Source organism: Gigantopelta aegis, chromosome 7 (assembly GCF_016097555.1).
Source record: "Gigantopelta aegis isolate Gae_Host chromosome 7, Gae_host_genome, whole genome shotgun sequence".
Lineage (NCBI taxonomy): Eukaryota > Metazoa > Mollusca > Gastropoda > Neomphalida > Peltospiridae > Gigantopelta > Gigantopelta aegis.
Window position 1 is genome coordinate 44,401,312 of NC_054705.1, and position 22,749 is coordinate 44,424,060.

Genomic DNA, 22,749 nt, shown 5'->3' on the forward strand with positions numbered 1-22,749 from the left:
TGTTGTAAAACCCTCGTCAGAGGCTCGGGTTTACAATATTAATTCACTCGGGACAGATAATCCGTAATTCCTCATAGCTCGTTAGTTATTCTCTAAATTCGACATAGCAGACCAAACGATTGCTTTATTCCTGTAAACCCTGTTACCATGGACACCATGACATGGATGTAGATTGGGGCCTAATGTAGTTCACCTGAAATAAACAGGCCTTTTTTCCCTATTCCAACCATTGCCCCATCTGTACTCGCTGTTCAGCCTATGACTTTCATGATAAAAGTTGTTGCCACTGGCCACCCCCACCCCCCCCCCCCCACACACACACACCAAACTACACTTCTTTAATGTTTGTCTATGTGTGCCCTTCACCCCAGCACCACCATTTTATAAAATCCTGGATACGCTAACGGTACTCTTTGCTGTTCCATTTACGTGCAATATCACGTGATTTCCCGTTAGTATATTATCCGCCTTCTTGAATAGCATACGCATGCGTAAAACAAATGTTGTAAATATATATATATATGTGTGTGCATTGCTGATAACGCCATTGCAAATGCTGGTAAAGGAAAGTCTATGTTATTTTCAATATCTATTTTTTCTGTTCTTTTTTCGCCCTCTATGAGAAACTGATCGATTCTGTATTTGATAGTGCGCAGTCTTGCCGTAAGCCGACAATAAAGGAAAATTAATGAATACATTGAACGTCGACAGTGGACATGTACACTAGAAGACATATGGTAAGTTCAAATTGATATCTTCTGTTAGTAATTAAAATATGTTGCGGGTAGCAGGCCAGTAATCAGTGGGGGAATAGTGGTATTCGGTCTCTTAAAAAAGAATCCTCCACCCCCCCCCCCCCCCCTAGAATATATTGGACTTTGCTATTCTATGTACCATAATTACGTATGGTCCTCTCCCAGCCCGTGAAACTGAATTCCTCCAAGCGACATCAGTTGGCGGAATAATATAATTATATAGATAGAGTGAGAGATAGATAGATAGATAGATAGATAGATAGATAGATAGATAGATAGATAGATAGATAGATAGATAGATAAAAACATTGCCATAGTATACATAGAATTATTTAATTAAAATATAAATAAATAAACATTTATATAGGCATACGTAGAAATATTTAATTGTAATAGTATTAGTAACCTTCGTAAAATTTCGAAATTTATTTCCGACATTGCACGTACAGTCAATAAACTAAGACAAACATCTCCAATATCAATATAAATATCAATTATAATACTTATAATACTGACTCGTAAAAACTTGATCATTATATGTGTTCTTCTTGTCACCAAGTGTCTTCATTTAAAACTATGTGTATAGTTATTTAGAATTATTTCGGTCTACATTCTTTGAAGAATTCCTGTTGTTGTCTTGTCATTGTAAATACCCATCTTACAATAATTCCTCATATTATGCTGTCGTTTGGTATCCTGAGTGTAACACTGTATCCTTATACAGTTTCAAAGTTTTAAGGTTGTCTCCCGTCCAAATATTAAAGGGACTGTCCTGAGTTTGCTGTCATTCAAGCCTCCGTTTTGATTGTTAAAGGGACTGTCCTGAGTTTGTTGTCATTCTAGCTTCCGTTTTGATTGTTAAAGATACTGTCCTGAGTTTGCTGTCATTCAAGCCTCCGTTTTCATTGTTAAAGGGACTGTCCTGAGTGTGTTGTTATTCTAGCGTCTGTTTTGATTGTTAAAGATACTGTCCTGAGTTTGCTGTCATTCTAGCGTCCGTTTTGATTGTTAAAGGGACTGTCCTGAGTGTGTTGTCATTCTAGGATCCGTTTTGATTGTTAAAGCACATCAAAAATAGTTTTATGTTTAGAATATCAGTATCTGTATAAACAACGTGTTTGTTGTCGTCCTAATGTTTCTAGTAGCCCAAACCGGTTTTTATCTTTCAATAATTTCGAACGAATATATTACGAAATACAATTTAAAAAAATGACTGCTACAACCACAAACACATTGGATATACATACTCTGATATTCTAAACAAACAAACAAACAAACTGTATTAAATATGTCATTTTTGTCGCCAAAAAGGATTTGTCAGGTGGAAACGTCTTATAATGACTGCAAACTCGGGTCATTCGGACTTTTAAAGGGACATTCCCGAGTTTGCTGCTTTGTAAGATGTTTCCGACTAATAAAAAATTTGTACGATTAAACTTACATATGAGATATATTTTCTTGTTTATAATATCAGTGTCTGTATATTTTCAATGTGTTTCTGGTTGTTTTAATATTTGTATAAAGCCCAAACTAGATTTTGTCTTCAAATAATTTCGTACCTCGTAAATCGTAAATTAATTGTTAGAGTTTCGAATTGTCTACAACACTGTTCGATATTTGTCTCACACTTGTTTCAGGCTCACCACAAACGCACGTCTGTGGCGTTTAGAACTGGGATCCTCATTTGCCTTATAGCTGTCGTTCCTAATCTTGTTCCCGGTCACGCTGTCAGACTGAACGGCGCCGGGGCGTCCTTCCCACGTGACGTGTACGCCTCTTGGATTCCGGCGTACAAGTCGCACAGGAGTAAGTTCAAGACCTTGGAGATGGTGTACGAGGCGTTAGGTAGTGGCGTGGGACAGGCTCGGATAAAGGGCATATCGGGATCTCCTGTGGAATACGCCGGATCCGACTCTCTTCTGAAGAGTACAGATTACGAGTTGTATCCCGACCTCCAGATGTTTCCCACCATGGCAGGGTATGTTAGTTACATGTATGTTAATCATTCTAAGTCCGTGGGTATACAACTTTAGATTGTATTCTTCAATCGATCGCCTGATGTACGGCCGGTCTATGATCGATCCCCGTCGGTGGGACCATGGTGCTGTATGTTGTTCCAGCCAGTGCACCACAACTGGTATATCAAAGGCTATCCTGTCCGTGAAATGGTGCATATAAAACCACCCCATGCTACTAATGGAAACATGTAGTGGGCTTCCTCTCTAGGAAGTGGGCGGGACGTAGTACAGCGGTAAAGCGATCGCTCGATGCGCAGTCGGTCTGGGATCGATCCCCGTCGGTGGGCCCATTGGCTATTTCTCTTTCCAGCCAGTGCACCTCGACTGGCATATCAAAGGCCGCGGTATGTAATACCCTGTCTGTGGGATGGTGCATATAAAGGATCCCTTTCTGCTAATACAAAAGTAGCCCATGAAGTGGCGTCAGCGGATTTCCTCTCTCAATATCTGTGTAGTCCTTGATTATATTTCTGACGCCATACAACCGTAAATAAAATGTTTTGAGTGCGTAAAACAGTTCCTTTTCCTCTTAAACAAAACAATCTAACTTTACTTTCCATTGTTATAGGTCATTCTCAAATATTACTTTCGCATATTATTCCTAATCATTTCCATTGATAGCTAATATTTATCTCCAGCGCTGTCGTTTTGTCGTTCAACCTACCCGGTATCACGTCCGTGAACCTGACGATGGACCACGTCGTTCGGATCTACATGGGCGACATCGCCTGGTGGAACGACACGTCCATCCAGTCCATCAACCCGTCCGTGGAGCTCCCGCGACACCGGATAGTGCCCATCGCCAGGCAGGACAAATCTGGCACGACGGAGATCTTCACCACAGCTTTGTCGGCAGATCCCACGTGGCAGAATCGCTTCGGCATCTTCAACAAGGGACTGGACCCTAACGACCGCCCGTACGTCTGGGACGGCGGTGTCGTCAAGGTGTACGGCCAGTCTACGCGCGGGATGGCCGGTATGATCGTGTCTATTAAATACTCCGTGGGCTACCTCGTCATGTCTGATGCCGCCATTTCAGGGCTGCATTACGCTTACCTACAAAACCGGGCTGGACGAGTCGTGACGCCGTCCACGGCGTCGGTCCAGAGCAGCATGGACGAGTTCGTCGCCTCCTTCGACTCCCGTCTGACGGCCTCGCTGGCCAACCCATCCAGTCCTGGGGCCTACCCGATAGCCGGGTACACGTACATGATCGTCAAGCTGACCACCATGGAGGACTGCGAGTCGGCCAAGGAGTTGGTTCGCTACATCAAGTGGTTCTACACCCACGACATCCCGCGGAACGACTGCGAGCATCTCTTCATGACGCCTCTGTCCAAGAAGGTGTACACCCTAGTGCTGGAGCACGTCCTCAGAAGGATGACCTGCAAAAGGAAGAACATCGCGGCTATGGTCAGAGAGGAGATGGCCGAGGAAGAGCTGAGTCTGCAGACCTGGAGGATGCCCGTTTACGTCACGGCGCCGCTGTTCGGAATCGTTCTGTTGATCGTTATCCCAGGCTACATCGTCTGGAAGCTCACCAGAACGCATTGGACCATCTTGAACAACGGGTGGAAGGTCGATTACAATACAATAAGGTTCCAAAACAAGTCACTGCTGTCGAAACAGTCTCTGGGCAACGGTTATGGCAGCAACAAGATTTCTCCGTCGTACAGTACGTTAAATTCCTCATTTAGTTCAAGCAGCGCCTCGTTGTTTGGTGACTGGGGAAATTGCAGTGTTGTGTTACACGAGGTGTTTTTAAGTGACAGTCATTTGAAATACAGCATCAAAAAACGGGTGTTGTGGATGATGACGAAAATCTCGCATAAGAACATAGCGTCTTTCTACGGTCTAGTGGATATTGATGGCGTCTTCCACACGCTGTCGGAATATTCCTCGAAAAGCTCGTTAGCCCACTTCTTGCGCAGTTCAAGTTTGAACGCAACAGACGATCTCAAGTTTGCAATTGCTGGAGAAATATCTTCCGGAATGGTCTATCTTCACAAAAACAACATCATACACGGTCAGCTATCGTGTGACACATGCTTTTTCGACGTCATGTGGACCCTCAAAATCTGTCAATGGCAGGAGTGCGATATCGCATCACTGTGTAAGAAGAACATCGTGAACTGCGACTTCAAGACCATCAGCAAATGGGACTCGCCCGAGTTCTGGACAGCACCAGAGATCTTTCAGTTCGGCAGCAACCCGACGAAATCCAGCGACGTCTACAGCTTCGGGGTGATCATGCAGGAGATCTTCAGTCGCGAGTTACCGTTCGTGAACTGTGCGAAGGACAAATCACCGGCAGAGGTACTGGAGCAGGTCGTTGTCGGTTTCCTGAGGCCGCCGTTTTCTCCCAACATGCACATAACGTCCAGGGTGCTGATGGAGTCCGCTTGGGAGATGGACCCGATGGGGCGGCCGTCGTTTGCGTCCCTGCAGAGCGGGATCGTCAAGGCGTTTCCGAAGCAGCGCTCCATCATGGACTGCATCGTGAGGTCTCTGGAGCAGTACGTGGCGGAGCTGGAGGGTCAGGTGTGTTCGAGGACGGAGGACGATGGAGTCGCGGAAAACAGCAGCACGTTACAGAGACCCGACAGATTTGACGATGTCCTGGGATACGTTAGAGGACCCATCAGTATGCAAGAGTACACGTCGACAACAGTCATGGCGTTAGACATTCAAGGTATTACTATCATTATGCTTTCATGTACATCATTATTTATCGTTGCCGTCTCTCTCTCTCTCTCTCTCTCTCTCTCTCTCTCTCTCTCTCTCTCTCTCTCTCTCTCTCTCTCTCTCTCTCTCTCTCACTTTCTATCGCTCTCGCACTCTCTGTCTCTCTCTGGGGCGGGACGTAGCCCAGTGGTAAAGCGCTCGCTCGATGCATTGGTCTATGATTGATCCCTGTCGGTTGGCCCATTGGGCTATTTCTCGTTCCAGCCAGTGCACTCCGACTGGCATATCAAAGGCCGTGGTATGTACTAACCTGTCTGTGGGATGGTGCATATAAAAGATCCCTTGCTGCTTATCGAAAAGAGTAGCCCATGAAGTGGCGACAGCGGGTTTCAAATCTCAATATCTGTATAGTCCTTAACCATGTGTCTGACGCCATATAATCGTAAACAAATGTGTTGAGTGCGTCGTTAAATAAAATATTTTCTTTCTTCCTTCTCTATCTATCTCTCTCCCTATTTTTCTCTCTTTCAATCGCTCTTTATGTATTTTCATATATGTATCTCTGTCACACACACACACGCACGCACGCACGCACGCACACACACACACACACACACACACACACACACACACACATTAAATCGTATATTTAGTACTATCTGTCTAGATCTTCCTTTCTATTATCCCCCAACCCCTTTTGCTTGTGACACTCTGTCTCTCTCTCTCTCTCTCTCTCTCTCTCTCTCTCTCTCTCTCTCTCTCTCTCTCTCTCTCTCTCTCTCTCTCTCTCTCTCTCTCTCTCTCTCTCTCTCTCTCTCTGTCTCTCTCTCTCTCTCTCTCTCTCTCTCTCTCTCTCTCTCTCTCTCTCTCTCTCTCTCTCTCTCTCTCTCTCTCTCTCTCTCTCTCACACACTCTGAATCACGTTCTCCTTGTAAATGATATATTGTAATAGAAGACTGTTTATCCCATACAGATTACCGCCTGAGGCGTATAATTAAACAAATATGGCCATGCCAATATTACAGGAAATATTTTCAATGCCATATAATACAGACGCCATTTACTCATGTCACATCACACAGAACAAAACAAATACTACTTAATTGAAAGAGAGGGATATCATGTTATCAGTGGTTTTCGTGACATTAATATTTTTTTCTTTTTTTTCTTTTGTCTTCTTTTTTTCTTTTTTTTGACGGGGGGGGGGGGGGGGGGCGGTCAATTTCGCTAAAACAGATCACACAAAACAAACCCACACGAAAGAAAGACAACGAAAAGAGCAAACAAACAAAAATAATAATAATACAAATACAAATACAAAAATGCATGCAACGATAAAACTTGATACTAGTAAATGTTAGTTAAAGAGGCAATACCAATTTGCTCATGGTATTTATAGGGCTGAATATAGCACATAATATAGTAATGTATTAATAAAATCATACAAGATACACATGGGCGCAGAAATGGCAAATATTTCACTAGTCCGCTGGACTACAACCAACTAAAATTTACTAGCCCGCCAGAATTTCTACTAGTCCGCCAGCATTTGGTTCATACCCATATCACTTTTTAAAAATTCATAAAGTAGTAGACACACACACACACACACACACGCACACACACACACAGACACACACACAGACACACATATAATATCTTACATTTTCAGTGCAATCAATGTATGTGATATTTTTCAGATCACATACTTTAAGAATTTGGTAACTTTGCAAATTAAATGTAAATTAGTCGAGGTCTCGGCACTAGGTTTATTGACATTTTAGCAAACGTACTTGGGTGACACACCATGACTGACGTATGCATTCATACATGTAGTCATTAAATAAAAATATTTCAATGGCAATTTGACACTGAAAGATGTCGAGCGTTCAGAAACCAAAAAACGTTAGACATAACTTTATTTCGACGTAAGGACATCCAAAATGACGTCATTCGAGTTTGACGTCATTTCCATTCAAAAATACACAGCGCCACATATTCTTACGTCATTTGAATATCTAGTAATGGCGGACTGGAATTAAAGTTACGTGTACAGTTTACAAAAACACGTTGTAGTAAGCTTGAGCTTATATGATACAGAGATTATTACCCTCGTGTATTTCGGTATCGTCAATATCATATATTAGGAATAAAAATAATGTATTATGCTCGCAAGAGGCTCGCATAATACAATTTTTATTCCTAATATATGATATTGACTATACCGAAAAACACTCTGGTAATAACCTATATATATATATATATATATATATATATATATATATATATATATATACATATACATATACATATATATATATATATATATATATATATATATATATATATATATATATATATATATATATATATATACATATAAATGTATGGATAGATGTGTGGAAGGATAGATGGATAAATAGATTGAAATTGATGTGCAGATAAATATATGGACAGACCGGTAAAGACATACATACATACATACATACATACATACATACATACATACAGGTAGAAAGATAGACAGAAATAGATTGATTGGTGGACGGATGGATGGATGGATGGACGGACGGATGGACGGACGGACGGACGGACGGACGGACGGCCGGATGGATGGATGGGTGGATGGATGGTAGAGCTGGGCGATATTGAAATTGGAGGTTCGGTATCGATATCGGTATTTTGGGGGGTGATTTACCTCAGTATCGGTATGATATTCTGTATTGACACGATAACGATATCGAGCGCTATTTTCGGTATACTCAGCTTTAAATGCATGCCTGTGTTATGGCTTACTCGCTAATTTCATCTAAATACAATCCAATTCCATACACAAGGCTTTTGTCTGATTTATACCAACCCATTTTGCGTTCGTCAGATGTATTATTAATGCTTTCCGGGAAATATTTTTCAATACCGAAATTTCGGTATTTTGAAATTTGCTCGGTACGGTAAATCGGTAATGACATAATACCGATACCGAACGGTATATACGGTATACCGCCCAGCTCTAATGGATGGATGGACGGATGGATAGATGGATGGATGGATGGATGGATGAATTAATGGGTAGAAACAAAGCGTGGCATGCAGAGTTGTATAGATATAGAAAGACAGGCAAATAGACAGGAATCACATATGTAGACAAACAGGCATGGAACCAGATAGGTGCATATGTAGATATACAGACCGATATATAGTGTGCACTAGAGACGTCCTCGGTATCATACTAATGTAATAACTACTAGTCCAGAGGACATGTGTACAAAAATGACCGAATCGTGTACTTTTTGATAAAGGCATAATACTTTGCATGCAGACATACTAGACATTTTAGAGAATATTGGAGGCATTCTCAATACACCATGTGGTGGCCATTGCGGCCATTTCTAAAGATGGCCGCTGTGGATATGTTTTAATAGTATGACGAGTATACAGGCTTAGGATCATTCAAACAGCACCATGAGAATGTACCCGCCAGGTGACATCAATTCGTTAAACCCCAGGGTCTGGCCCGTGGACTATAGCGTACATTTCCTTTTCCTGTTCTAGGTATTGACAAAATGGCGGACAAAGGCCGTATCCACCAAGATCTGGACGTTCTCCGCCAGTTCTCCAGCGCCTGGAACAAGATTCTCACTCGCGGCGCCAAAACGACCATCTTCGACGTGTCCACCGATGGCTTCAAGCTGGTGTCTGGCGCCCCGGAGCTGAGCCATGACCACGTCGGCCTGATAGCGCGGACAGCAGAGTCTCTCCTGGCTGCCTCCAAGACCATCCTGGCCATCATGAAGACGGGCCAGTCGCTCAGTGTGAGGATCGGGGTCGCCACAGGGTCAGTGATGATGGGCGTGGAAGCCTCTCTTCAGTGCTCGCAGTCTCTTGTGATCGGCGGTGCGGTCGGAGAGGCACGAATGTTGGCGGACGCGGCCGAACCGTGGACGATTCTAATTTCGGAGAAGGTAGAGACGGTGTTGCAGATATTACGGAAGTGGAGCATCCTGCAGAACAAGCAGACTGTTCTCAAGGTAAATCAAATAACAACAAACAAATAATACTTTTTTAAAGTTAAAGTTGTTTTTTAACGACACCACTAGAACACATTAATTTATGAATCATCGGCTATTGAATGTCAAACTGTTGATACTTTTGACATATAGTATTATAGAGGAAACCAGCAACCTTTTTTTCAATAGTAGCAAGGATCTTTCTATATACTAGTCGTGGTGGACTGGCAGGAACGAGAAATAGCCTAATGGGCCCGCCGAAGGTAAAACAAAAATAATTTTTTTAAAAGTCTGATTCATTCTGTGATATCAGTGTTAGTTTATTTTCTAGACATTGTTTTAAGCCTACCTCTTCACAACAGGTATCAGGTCGAGAAAAAGGTTTATTTCGTTCCGTGCTTATATCAAAATGAGGTTTAAGTACACTGTCTCGGGTACACACCTCAGCTATCTGGGCCGTCTGTGCCTGACAATGGATGTTACCAGTAAATATGATCGATAGTATACACTTCATGCTAAACCTTCATTTTCAGAATCAGATATTCAAAATATTGCATTCACGTTATTCAGATTTATTGCAGCTGTTTATTATTTCAAGAAGACTACTATAAATGTTTTCAGTTTACTTATTATCTGAAAAATATGTGCAATTAATGTTTAATGCTAAACTTATATTCCAGTATTCAAATAATCAGACAATTGCATTCTTTCATTATGCGAATACAAAAAGAAATGCATGCTTGTAAAATAACAAAATAAATATCGTTATAAGATGAACATACAAATAGATCAGCATTTTGTATTTCAGGACAACAAACCAATACAAACATTCTACTTGGTTGGCAGTAAAGACGGACTGGACATGTTCTACCCCTGTGACCAGAAGTAGCAGACAGTCACAATATTTCTTACAAATCAGGCGCGGATTCAAGAGGGTGTTGTTGGCATGCCTATTCCTCCCCGATCGCCAAAGTGCCATGAACACCCTGTTTTCAACGGATGAATATTATGAATTTATTTACAGTGTGGTTGGTGTAATATCTTGCACGGATTTGTCTCTGGATATGTTTTGCCTGTGCTCAATGCATGCTAATGTGCTTTTGTATGCTATAAATACCCTTTTATAAAAGTTGCTCATCTTGCCTAAGAGACGAGTGGACCTGCATCGATGAAGGAGAGATCCTTTACTTCGAAGAGTCGAGATCCTTTACTTCGAAGAGTCGAGATCAATTATTTGGAAGAGTCGAGATCCTTTATTTGGAAGAGTCAATATCCTTTATTTGGAAGAGTTGAGATCCTTTACTTCGAAGAGTCGAGATCCTTTATTTGGAAGAGTCGAGATCCTTTACTTCGAAGAGTCGAGATCCTTTATTTGGAAGAGTCGAGATCCTTTACTTCGGAGTGTCGAGATCCTTTTATGGAAGAGTCAAGATCCTTTATTTGGAAGAGTTGAGATCCTTTACATCGAAGAGTCGAGATCCTTTACTTCGAAGAGTAGAAAGAGAGACCCACTACCATTGTCCACAACTGACAAGAACCTACAGCGGCTGGGTGAGGGTAACGTTGCATTCTCAGATTGGACATTTTCTTGAGCAGTGAAGATTTTTGATGAGCTGTACACCATGCATGCCGAATCCCAAGGAAACACGTTTCCCATTGTGTATTCTTTTCTCCCCAACAGCATAAAAGACACATAAGTATGGAAATTCCAAAACATTCAAGAGGCTGGCCGTAAACCTATATTTCCATATGGCTCCAAAGCAGCGTTCGAAATAGCACTTGTCCGTGGTTGTGCCTCTGTGATTGTCTAGTCAGAGGCGGATCTAGGGTGGGCGGCAGGGGCCCGGTCACCCCCTAAATTTTGCGATAGTTATAATTTTATTATATATTAATTTTCATTTTTTACGATCACTCTCCAAACCTCCCCCAAAGTTCCCTTGGCATTCCACCTCATGTCACTGCCTCCCCCCCCATATGGATTTTCTGGATCCTCTACTGCTAGTTGGCAAGTAAACGTGAATAATGTTTCATTCTGAGCAATAACAAACATTGTCCTTGCACTTGAATAAAATTAACAACAAGTGAAAATATTGGTGGACAAGTAGATTTCTAGATGTACTTAGCCAGTGGACTAGTGGAAAATTACGCTTATTTCATTCACTGAAAAGATGTTTCACATGGACTTTGAGACGCTGTACGAATTGCATACAACCAAGAAGCTATTTTTTTATGATAGTGTATTTGGTTCGGTGTATTTGTCGGTGTCGTTCGAGTCGTACACAACAGGTGGCAGCTTAATAATTCAAGAACGATGACATACAAAATGTAGTAACACGTGCTTCAACCCTTCCGGTGGTGCCGTTGGATAAAGTTGAGGACGTTTGGGCTTAAACCGTTGCCAACAGTTCCCAGGATGAAAGGTTGATGCCCCATTGTTCAAAGTATAGATAAATTAACCCTGGGTTAGTCTAATATTTTCTTTTTATTACGTTTGCACAAATAAAAATATACTTTGGATTTCAGTTTCGGATTCTTTTGACTGTTCTAAATCAAGTTAGAACATCATGTTTTTAATTATTATTTGTACTGATTCAGTCCTTTTTCCCCCCGTTTTTATGCCACTGCCCCCTTTCCTTTCTCTGCTCTGAATTCCATCTCATTTCTTTTCGATCTGGCAACTCCGCTGTCCACCTCCACATCCCAGTCCTTGTCACTCCAACCGCGACAGATGCTTGTCTCTTGTGGCTATCTGTGCCACACACCTGCCATTCCCCATCAGCGTTTAGCTGTGGGCTTAGTCTGACCACTTCGGGGGAGTGTTCAGTAGTTAGGCCTACTTCTGGCATTGTTAAGACGCACTTGTAACCACCTACTATGCTCCCCTACTACCGGCGGTCGTTGGTTAGTGTCGTGGGTCAGTCCTTGGTTTCGAAAGATTCCGTTAACCACTGGTTAAGCTAACTAACGTTTGAACAACATGCCCCTGGATTAAAGGACCGTGGACACTATACATAAGGACCCACTGTGTAGGTGATAGTCACCGTACACATAACCACTTGGCAGGGTGTCATAAATATAGACCTAACGATCAAGAAGATACCTATCAAAATGGCTGAGGTAGTGGGACTTCTGAAACATCAGCAGTCTGTGATGGAAGTTAAATTACACCAACTAGATGGCCGATGGATGGCGAACTTTGGCACGAAAACGAAAATACCGCAATATCGATGCCAGGATCCGCTCTCTGAAAGACAAGTTGATCAACCACAACATCACTCACACGGAGTACACGAATCACATAGGAAAACACTAAGTCTTTTGCATTTTCATTGAAAACTACGGGAATAAAGCGGAAAATGTTTTGTATTCACAATAAACGGCGGTACTGAATTAAGAAAAACAATCCCACAAAACAAGCCGTCTTTCAATATTAAATAAAAGTATTCTATTACCAAATTTGATTGTGTATTCTTTTGACATATGTATATAAATATATATATATGTATATATATATATATATATATATATATATATATATATATATATATATATATATATATATATATATATATATATATATATATATATATATATATATATATATAACAATGCAAGTGACATATGTAGAAATCACAGCTACCATCATAGCCGTACAGCCTCCCATTTTTGTAGGGGTAGGGGGACAGGCTAGCTTTTACCCGAATTAAACGAAAATGCCCGAATCTAGATAACAACATTTAATAATGCTAGCATTTTTACCAAACTGCTATATAGGGTTGCAAACGAATCACTACGCATTTTTACATGGATTACAAATAATTTTAACGGTAGAATGATGGAAATACCTGATAAAAAGGCATCGGGTCAGCTAATTTTCACCGAATATCTCTATAACTTTTGCCCGAATATAAAGTTTTGCTCCAGCGCCAGAGAGGCAGTTGCGCCCCCCCCCCCCTCCCCCGACCCCCTGTCTTGTACGCTTATGGCTACCATTGTTCAATTTTTTTTAATTAATCTTAGTTCTTAGTAAAACTATTTGTGATCCAGCATTTGGTTTTAGTCGTTTGTGCGACGATTACACTTTCCTTATAACAGTGTAATGATCCAAGATAATTAAATTCGTTTGCATCCTTTGATTGTTGACTGTTATATGACCATTCCTCGTTATTTGTAGGTTTTTCTAGATTCCTGTAGAACTATTCTTGTTAGAACGAATTTTTCGGTATAATTGCAAGTGCAAACACTTTTAAATCCTCCTGGCGTTTCCAAAAGAAGTACCATATAACTAGAGTACATTATTAAGAATGCATTTAACATCTTTTTGCCCACATATGGACAATTGTCGGATATGAATTTCATATCACAATCGCTGACGTACATAAAAATATTAATGAAAACAACTTGTCCCACAACGTAGAATGAATTCCTTTTAGACCATTTGTAAAAGTCTATCTATTTCTTAAGCCACAACCGCTAATAGGGATGATATGTCCACCGAGGTAAATGGAACCTTTGAGACGCACCGCCCCCTAGCCCCACCCCACCTCTTATAATCGATGCACTGGCAACGATAACCTCAATCAACCACTAGGAAAAAAAAGAAGAAGTGTTTTAGTTAACGACGCACTCAACACATTTTATTTACGGTTATATGGCGTCAGACATATGGTTAAGGACCACACAGATTTTTTTAGAGGAAACCCGCTGTCGCCACATAGGCTACTCTTTTACGACAGGCAGCAAGGGATCTTTTATTTGCGCTTCCCACAGGCAGGATAGCACAAACCATGGCCTTTGTTGAACCAGTTATGGATCACTGGTCGGTGCAAGTGGTTTACACCTACCCATTGAGCCTTGCGGAGCACTCACTCAGGGTTTGGAGTCGGTATCTGGATTAAAAATTCCATGCCTCGACTGGGATCCGAACCCAGTACCTATCAGCCTGTAGACCGATGGCCTGCCACGACGCCACCAAGGCCGGTTAACCACTAGGAAGTACGACACGTCATTGACCTCGAGTACTCGTGCAATCAAAGAACGGTCGCCTGTCATTACTAGATTTCAATAACACTTTGCACTAATGGATGCGACCTCAAATAAATTAAAAGTTTTCTGAGAACAATAGATTCCAATAGTGAATCCCATGGTTACGGACAAAACAAAAATAGATTTTTTTTTTGTTTTTTTTTGTTTTAGTTTCCATTAACTGGTTAGGATTGGAATCGTAGTAACTGGAATTCAAATAATGAAATTCGCTCTTTCAATCCGAAACCTTACTAATACTGATGATGACGGTTATGATGAAAATGATGGCAATAAGAATGATGGTGATGATTCTAGTATTAAAACTAAATTGCTGCTACTACTACTACTACTACTAGTACTGCTACTGCTACTACTACTGCTACTACTACTACTGCTGCTGCTGCTACTGCTACTTCTACTGCTACTGCTACTGCTGCTACTACTACTACTACTACTACTACTACTACTACTACTACTACTACTACTACTGCTACTGCTACTACTACTACTACTACTACTACTACTACTACTACTGCTACTGCTACTACTACTACTACTACTAATAATAATGCTACTACTACTACTACTATTATTACTACTACTACTACTATTATTACTACTACTACTACTACTACTACTACTACTACTACTACTACTACTATTGCTACTACTACTACTGCTACTACTACTACTACTACTACTGCTACTGCTACTACTGCTACTGCTACTACTACGACTACGACTACGACTACGACTACTACTACTACTACTACTACTACTACTACTTGTTTGTTCGTTTGGGTGAATTAAAAAATCTTGTTAGGATTGGTTTCCGTTTTGTGTTTAGGGTGTGTTGTATTTTTTGTTGTTGTTTTTTTGTTTTTTGTGGGGTGGGGGTGAGGTGGGGTTTGCTTTTCATGTTTTTGTTTTGTTTTCAAATTCTTACACGCTGCTTGAATTATAAAATGTATACAGTTTGACACTACGCAGAGCAAACAAAATGACTAGTATTTCCTTTTGTTTTCCACATAACTATATTTTTTTTCCTCCACTGAAAATGTCACCACCTACCACTTGAATCGTGATGTATCCGGAACGAAGTATTAATTGCGTCACGTGTAACAGTTATGTTCTAGCGGCTCTTATTAACTGAAAAATACACTAACAATAAAGAATTTAATATAGGTAAATCGGTGCAAGAATCATCATGTATATAATACTTTTTACTGAATCTGGAAATGGTTCGCTTAATGGATCCGGGTTTTGTTTCCCCAATGTCAAACAAGGTAAGATAAATATCGACTCTCACGTGCTACACGAGTATATCCACTCAAAGGAAATGTAATCTTTATTATAATGGGTTTTTTTGTTCTTGTTTTTTCAAATAATTGTCACATATTATATTGTGGCATATTCTTACTTATTAAAAAGCATGCATCACGATTTTGTAACTCGTAAGGTCTTGATTGTTTGTGTCCTTTTGATGGTGTTTCTTTATTTAGTTTTTAGTATTATTATTTTATTTTTATTTATTTATTTATTTATTTTCTGTGTGTGTTTTGTGTGGTTTTTTCTCTTTATATAAAAACAAATTGTATATACATGTATGTGTGTATATATGTATGTATGCATGTATATATGCATGTATGTATGCATGTATGTATGCATGTATGTATATGTATATGTATATGTATATGTATATGTATATATATATATATATATATATATATATATATATATATATATATATATATATATATATATATATATATATATATATATGTGTGCTAAATAATTTTGAACACAACTTTGCGCGTGTGTGTGATTTGTATGGGCTGTAAGGATTTGTGTATGTGTACGCATTGTTGTTTGTGTTTCTCAGTGTGTGTGTGTATGTGTGTGTCTTTCTCAGTGTGTGTGTGTGTGTGTGTGTTTGTGTGTATGTGTGTATGTTTTGTGTGTATGTGTGTATGTTGTGTGTGTATGTTGTGTGTGTATGTGTATATGTTGTGTGTGTGTATGTTGTGTGTGTGTGTGTATATGTTGTGTGTGTGTGTGTGTGTGTGTGTGTTTGTGTGTGTGTGTGTGTGTGTGTGTGTGTGTGTGTGTGTGTGTGTGTGTGTGTGTGTGTGTGTGTGTGTGTGTGTGTGTGTGTGTGTGTGTGTGTGTGTGTGTGTTTGACATCATGTAACTGATGTGTGCGTATATTTCTGTCGTACGTACACGCTTATATGTCCATTAGTCAACTGAACTTTTCTTCTCAATGAAAATAATGATTATTGCACAACACATGTTTTCCTTCTATAAGTTGTATTCTTCAATTTCACTGCCATTGCTAGAAGTGACTGAAATTGTGTTCTTTGTTTGAAGACGTGCATCAGTCAACGTATGCTACTTAGCTACCTTTATTAGGCAATATTTCATGCAACACCGAACAATGGAGCCGAAACGTACATCTGTTTTAAGGTTCAGGAAGTACGTATTCATTTAACAGATGCATTAGTAATAATTTACTGCAATATTGAAAATCGACTCATCTTGTGCTGTTACCTTGTATACCCCGTTTCTCCGCTTGAGGTTCATAGAGAACAGACGTGGGGCGTGAGTGCTGCGACTGCGCCTTGCGTGTCGGGTAATATAAAACAATATACGACTTGTTTGCAGCGGATGTATCGCACGCATACAATCTAGACGCTCTATAGTGTTTTTAATATTTTTTAATGGATTTAACGCACGCGCCGCATCCAATCTATATGAACCTTTAGGAACGAGTTAGACAATTTTATTAAAGGTACTTTTCCTGAGTTATCTGCCATTGTTCACGCGCTGTGAATGTAAAGTGATGATCTACATGAGTGGCCGTTAGATACCATTTATCTCACGAATTGTTTTAGCATGTACCTAACGAGCGAAAGCGAGTTTGATACGTTTTTAAACAACGAGTTGTGAGATAAATGGTATCTAACGGACAAGAATGTATTATTCTATTTCTTACATATCCTCAAAAACTAGGTTTTAAATAAATTTGTACATCTTTTTTCGACTGAAAGTTATTTACAGACCTTGCACTTGTAGCTTCACAGACACGTGATTATCAGGTTAACTATACGTCACAATGTAATTGATTTTGATCGTGTAGATTTTCAATGGATGTATGGCATTGGTGACCTGGTCGTCACCTAGAAGCAGCCAGTCGTATGTCTTGAAATTGTTAACACACGTACGTGTGTAAATAACCATGTGTTATCAAAAATTCGCATGGTGTTTTCACCAACGGATGTGTAAGAAAGATAGTTAAGTGGTTTAAACAGCAATGTTCTACATAATCTGTAGCCTTGCATTCCGTTGTTTTTGGGGGTTTTTTTTGTTTTTTATCAGGCCCTTGGTTTCCCATGGAAACATACAAATAATGTAGCGTTTCAAAAACAGTCAAACTCGAACACCGTTATCTCGACCTCTTGATACCTCAAATTCTAGATAAACAAGACTGAGTATTCAGCAGCATCGTGTCCAGCTGCGATGACTCAGTCCGTTGTCAAGTACTGGTTGCACTTCAGAATAACTGCGCATGTCAATAACTACGCATGTCAATAACTGCGCATGCCAATAACTGTGCATGTCAATAACTACGCATGTCAATAACTGCGCATGTAAATTACTGCGCATGTGATCTGAGCCCGTGCTTATAAAATTTGTCGAATCCATTCTCAATCTAATGACGTCGCATGCATGCAATTTGTATGACGTTGCCATGACATTAATGTCTTAGACTATTAGTCTCGAGTCTAGACTCTAAGGCCCATATTTATAAAGGCGTTTTAACGGTAAAACACGTTTTAAAAAGATAAAACAATGTTTTAAGAAAAATTCATATTTACAAACCTGTTTTAATTTTAAAACGGTGATACAAAAACACGTTTTTACATCCATATTTTCAAAAAGCGTTTTAAAGTTAAAAAATATTTTAACACACCCTAAAAACTAAACTGCTTTAGTTAAAACAACGAAAGGGCATGTCTAACTTGACCACGTGTCAGGACTCAGTCACTACAACATTTTGGGACATCAAACATGGATGTGTTGCGACAACTGCAACATCTTCAACGAGTTCAAGACATCAACTACAACCGTGCAATGCGACGTGAACGTGTTTTCAGAGACAGAGATGATCCCTATGACAGTTTGTCTGAAGAATGTTTTAGAATGCGATTTCGCCTTACAAAAAATACAGTTCAGAATGTAACTGACATGGTGAGGCAAGATATAGAACAGCCAACACGTCGAAATCATGATGTCTCATCTGAACTGCAAGTCCTAATAGCATTGCGATTTTATGCAACAGGTGGATTTCAACTCACTATGGCCGGCGTTCATGGACTTTCTCAGACGACTGTATGTAATGTCCTCAAACGAGTGACCATTGCCCTTGCTAGATTGAGACCACACTATATAGCATTCCCCAATAACGTGGAATTGGACAGTGTTAAAGTAAGGTTTTTAAATATTGCTGGTTTTCCAAACTGTGTAGGAGCTATCGATTGCAGTCATATTCGTATAATTGGACACGGTGATAACGGACAACGATTTATCAACAGAAAAGGTTAGGTCTTCTATCAATGTCCAAGCAGTAAGTGACACTAACCATAAATTTGTGAACATAGTGGCACACTGGCATGGGTCAGTTCATGACAGTAGAATATTTGACAACAGTTTACTAAAGCAGAAGTTTGAAGATGGAGATATAGATGGATTATTGATTGGTGATTCGGGATATCCCTGTTAGCCTTACCTAATGACACCTCTGCTCAGTCCAAGAGATGCTGCCGACAATAGATACAACCGAGCTCTATGTTCAACAAGAAACTTAGTGGAATGCATGTTTGGGATTTGGAAACGCAGGTTTCCTTGTCTAACATACATTCTCCGCTTCAAGGACATACGTACATCTCTAGCAGTGATCGTAGCCACAGCGGTGTTGCATAGCATTGCTGTCGCTGAAAGGGAACCTAATTTTAATGATGACCTTGATGATCCACAGCCTCCACTTAGGATTAATGGGGTGCAAAATGGTCGTAGCAATGCTGTCAGAAGGGCTATGATTCAGTAATAGTTTTCTCAACATTTAAAATTGTAATAACTAAAAGATTTGAACCAGTAAAGCATCATGAACATTTTTATAAATTTCTGAATAGAAGCATCAAAGTTGAGTATTATGCAATCAAAGGGTATTGTACATATGAATGAGTTCTTGATGTGTTCACAGAGTCTCTGGGCGGTTGGTCTTTAACTATGATTAGAAGTGACGGAACTTGAAGTTGAACACTTTCTTCCAGTACTGCTTCTTAAGTTCAAGTATTTCCTTCTTCAATCTCAAATTTTCCATTTTCGCCTCATGTTCTTTTTTTGCAAATTCCAGTATTTTCATCTCTGGTGTGTGTTTTTCTTGCTTCTGTTTAATTGATTCTTGTTTACTTTCAAACTGTTAAAATAAAAATCCAATGATAGTAGAGGATTAAGAATGTTTTGTATTAGTTAAATTATGTTTTAACCTACAAAACTAATTTTGTTTTGTTTAATGACACCACTATAGCATATTTATTTAGTATTTATTAGAAGAATGGGATCCTATATATATGCACATTTTCATTGTTTTCCTATCAATAGAAAAGAAGGTTATAATGTAAACTAAAAAGTAAAGTTTGTTTTATTTAATGATGCCACTAGAGCATATTGATTTGTTTTAATCATTGGCTAATGGACGTCGAACATATGGTCATTCTGACAAAGGTTTTTTAGAGGAAATCTGATGCTGTCACATATGCTACTCTTTCCGAGGTTTCTTTTACATGCATTTTCCCACAGAGAGGATATCGCATACCACGGCCTTTGATGAACCAGTTGTGGATATAATGTAAATTAATTTGCTTTCAAATTAACTAGAGGACATTTTATTAAATGGATTATCTACATGTTAGGAAAGAAAGTATTCATAGTAGTAAACAGCAAACCTGCTCTTCTGCAGCGTTGTATTCTGAACGGTGTCATTTGTACTCTGCGTGTTGTCATTTGGAGATGGGCTTCCATTTATAGCATCTGAGGGATGATCATCTGTTTCCATAGGAGTATTGAGGATTTCAAACTCGGATACATCTCCATCAATAAGCAACGTAGACTGACTGGTATCTGCTACTGGTGTGGCATCATCGTCAAAGGAATTACTTAGCGATACCAGATCATCATGTATTGTTTCGCAAATATCCTTGGAAATGCCTTGTGGAGATGATGGCTTTTCTCCACCACCTGTTTTGTTTATGTCACGTTTATGTTTAGCATGATCTTTTTTGCCCTGACATTTGGCACGGCGCCACCAGTCTCGTAGCTGCACTATTGTTTTTCCTGTCTGTTCCGGGTATTGTTCATGATAATCTTTAAGTACATCTTCCCATGCCGCCTTCTTTTTCTTATTGAAATTAATGTTATTCCGTTTGTCTTCAATTATGCGAGCTCTCTGCTGTATAGATTGCACTAAGAATGCCTTTTCTCCATTCAAAAAATTGTTTGTTCTCTTTTTATCAGACATGACATTAATTATAGAATGTTCAAACCAGTCTATCTCAATAATGTAATAGCTTTGTGATTGTTAGGTGATTTTACAATGATGAATTGAGTAGTGTCTTAACCTATATATACGTTCTGTGCGTGCATTCCATTTCACTGAAATCTGACAGGCTGCATGCAATGCATGCATTTCCCATAATTTTGCTACTACATGTATCTGCAGTGAAAACAAAAATGTATGGTTCATTTCCCCTTATGATGATAGGATGGGGTTGTGGGAGGTGAAGGTTGAGGGATGTGCAAAACAAAATAATAACTTTAAAACACCGATAAATTGACCGGTAAATACTACTATTTAGTTGTTTATGCTAGAATATCGTGTTTGAACCCATGCAAGGATAACAAAGAAGATAGCATGCCTACTCACGCCCTATATCTATCAGCTTCAACCATATATCAAATATCCTTCATACGGGTCTGCACTACATGCTTATCTATGACATAAAACATGTTTTAAATTTAAAACGGAGCCTTAAAACAGCGTGGTAAATGAAACAGTGTTTTATATTAAAACGGTTTTTATAATATGGATTTAAAACGTGTTTTAGGTTAGAATATGTTTTACCTAAAACGCCTTTATAAATATGGGCCTAAAAGTCTTATAAGGACCAGGACAGGTGAAATGTTACACACATGCACTGACTAACGAAAATAAAATCTGAAATGCAAAAAGAAAGAATGACAAAAAACGAAGCAAAATTACAACAAAAAGGACAAAATGATTTCAGTGATATATTTTATTTACATAAATGTACATATATTAACAATGTGCATGTACATTCCCTGTGAACAAAGCCGGCGAGAGTATGTACAATGTCTGAACACAATACAATATAATGTACATTTCGTTCAACCAACTAAACACAGTGAGCATTGTTTTCAGGTAATCTTTTTAAAAAGAACACGACTAATTCATTCTGCATGTATAATGATAAAGAAAGATCACGATTTCCATGCAAATAAATAACAGGGGCCTAGTTTCATAAAACATCGTAAGTTTACGTCTGCGACTAACAGTTATACCGGCCGTGCGTTTACACGTGTTTGACACCTATTTCACGCAGAAAATTACATCATTATGGACGATGGAGCATTTTAAGGACAAAAGAAAATTACATACGTGTACTTTTAACTATATTTGTTGTACTATAATAGTAATAAAAATTGTGGTTTAGTCGTAGATTTACGTTTACGTGCAAAACTAGGCTTACGATGTTTTGTAAAATTAGGCCCATACTGCACCTGTTTAGTGTGTGTGTGTGTGTGTGTGTGTGTGTGTGTGTGTGTGTGTGTGTGTGTCGTAACAAATTCATCACCTTAACGTAGCATTCGTATACGGTGTTATTTAAAAAGATATATAAATACTCAAGGAAACATATTCTGTACACTGTAGTATATGGTAAATATTTAACAGTACCAGAGGAAAACTTTAAAATACTACCCAGAGAACATTTTTAATTAAAGGCGTTAAATTACATTTCAGCCTTTTGAACATATTACAGTGGGGGAGGGGGAGGTAAGTATATCCCACGTCCCCCCCCCCCCCCCCCCCCCCTCTTCTGCTCCACGGCCCATGTTAATGGTTTGGGAGGATGAATGGGAAAGTTCATCTTTTCTCGTTATGTCTGCCAATTAACGTAA

The 22,749-nt window shown here is 39.5% G+C and overlaps 2 protein-coding genes across 2 annotated transcripts; both read left to right on the top strand.

Annotated features, from left to right (window-relative positions):
• Positions 1 to 554: 554 nt before the first annotated feature.
• On the top strand, positions 555 to 11,982 carry LOC121376777 (atrial natriuretic peptide receptor 2-like). The gene is made up of 5 exons (XM_041504551.1): positions 555 to 737; positions 2,393 to 2,733; positions 3,412 to 5,465; positions 9,011 to 9,486; positions 10,274 to 11,982. The coding sequence occupies exons 1-5, from the start codon at positions 717 to 719 to the stop codon at positions 10,352 to 10,354; spliced, it is 2,973 nt and encodes a 990-aa protein (XP_041360485.1). The 5' UTR covers positions 555 to 716; the 3' UTR covers positions 10,355 to 11,982.
• Positions 11,983 to 18,561: 6,579 nt separating this feature from the next.
• On the top strand, positions 18,562 to 19,095 carry LOC121378112 (putative nuclease HARBI1). The gene has a single exon (XM_041506212.1). The coding sequence runs from the start codon at positions 18,562 to 18,564 to the stop codon at positions 19,093 to 19,095; it is 534 nt and encodes a 177-aa protein (XP_041362146.1).
• The last annotated feature ends 3,654 nt before the right edge of the window (positions 19,096 to 22,749 follow it).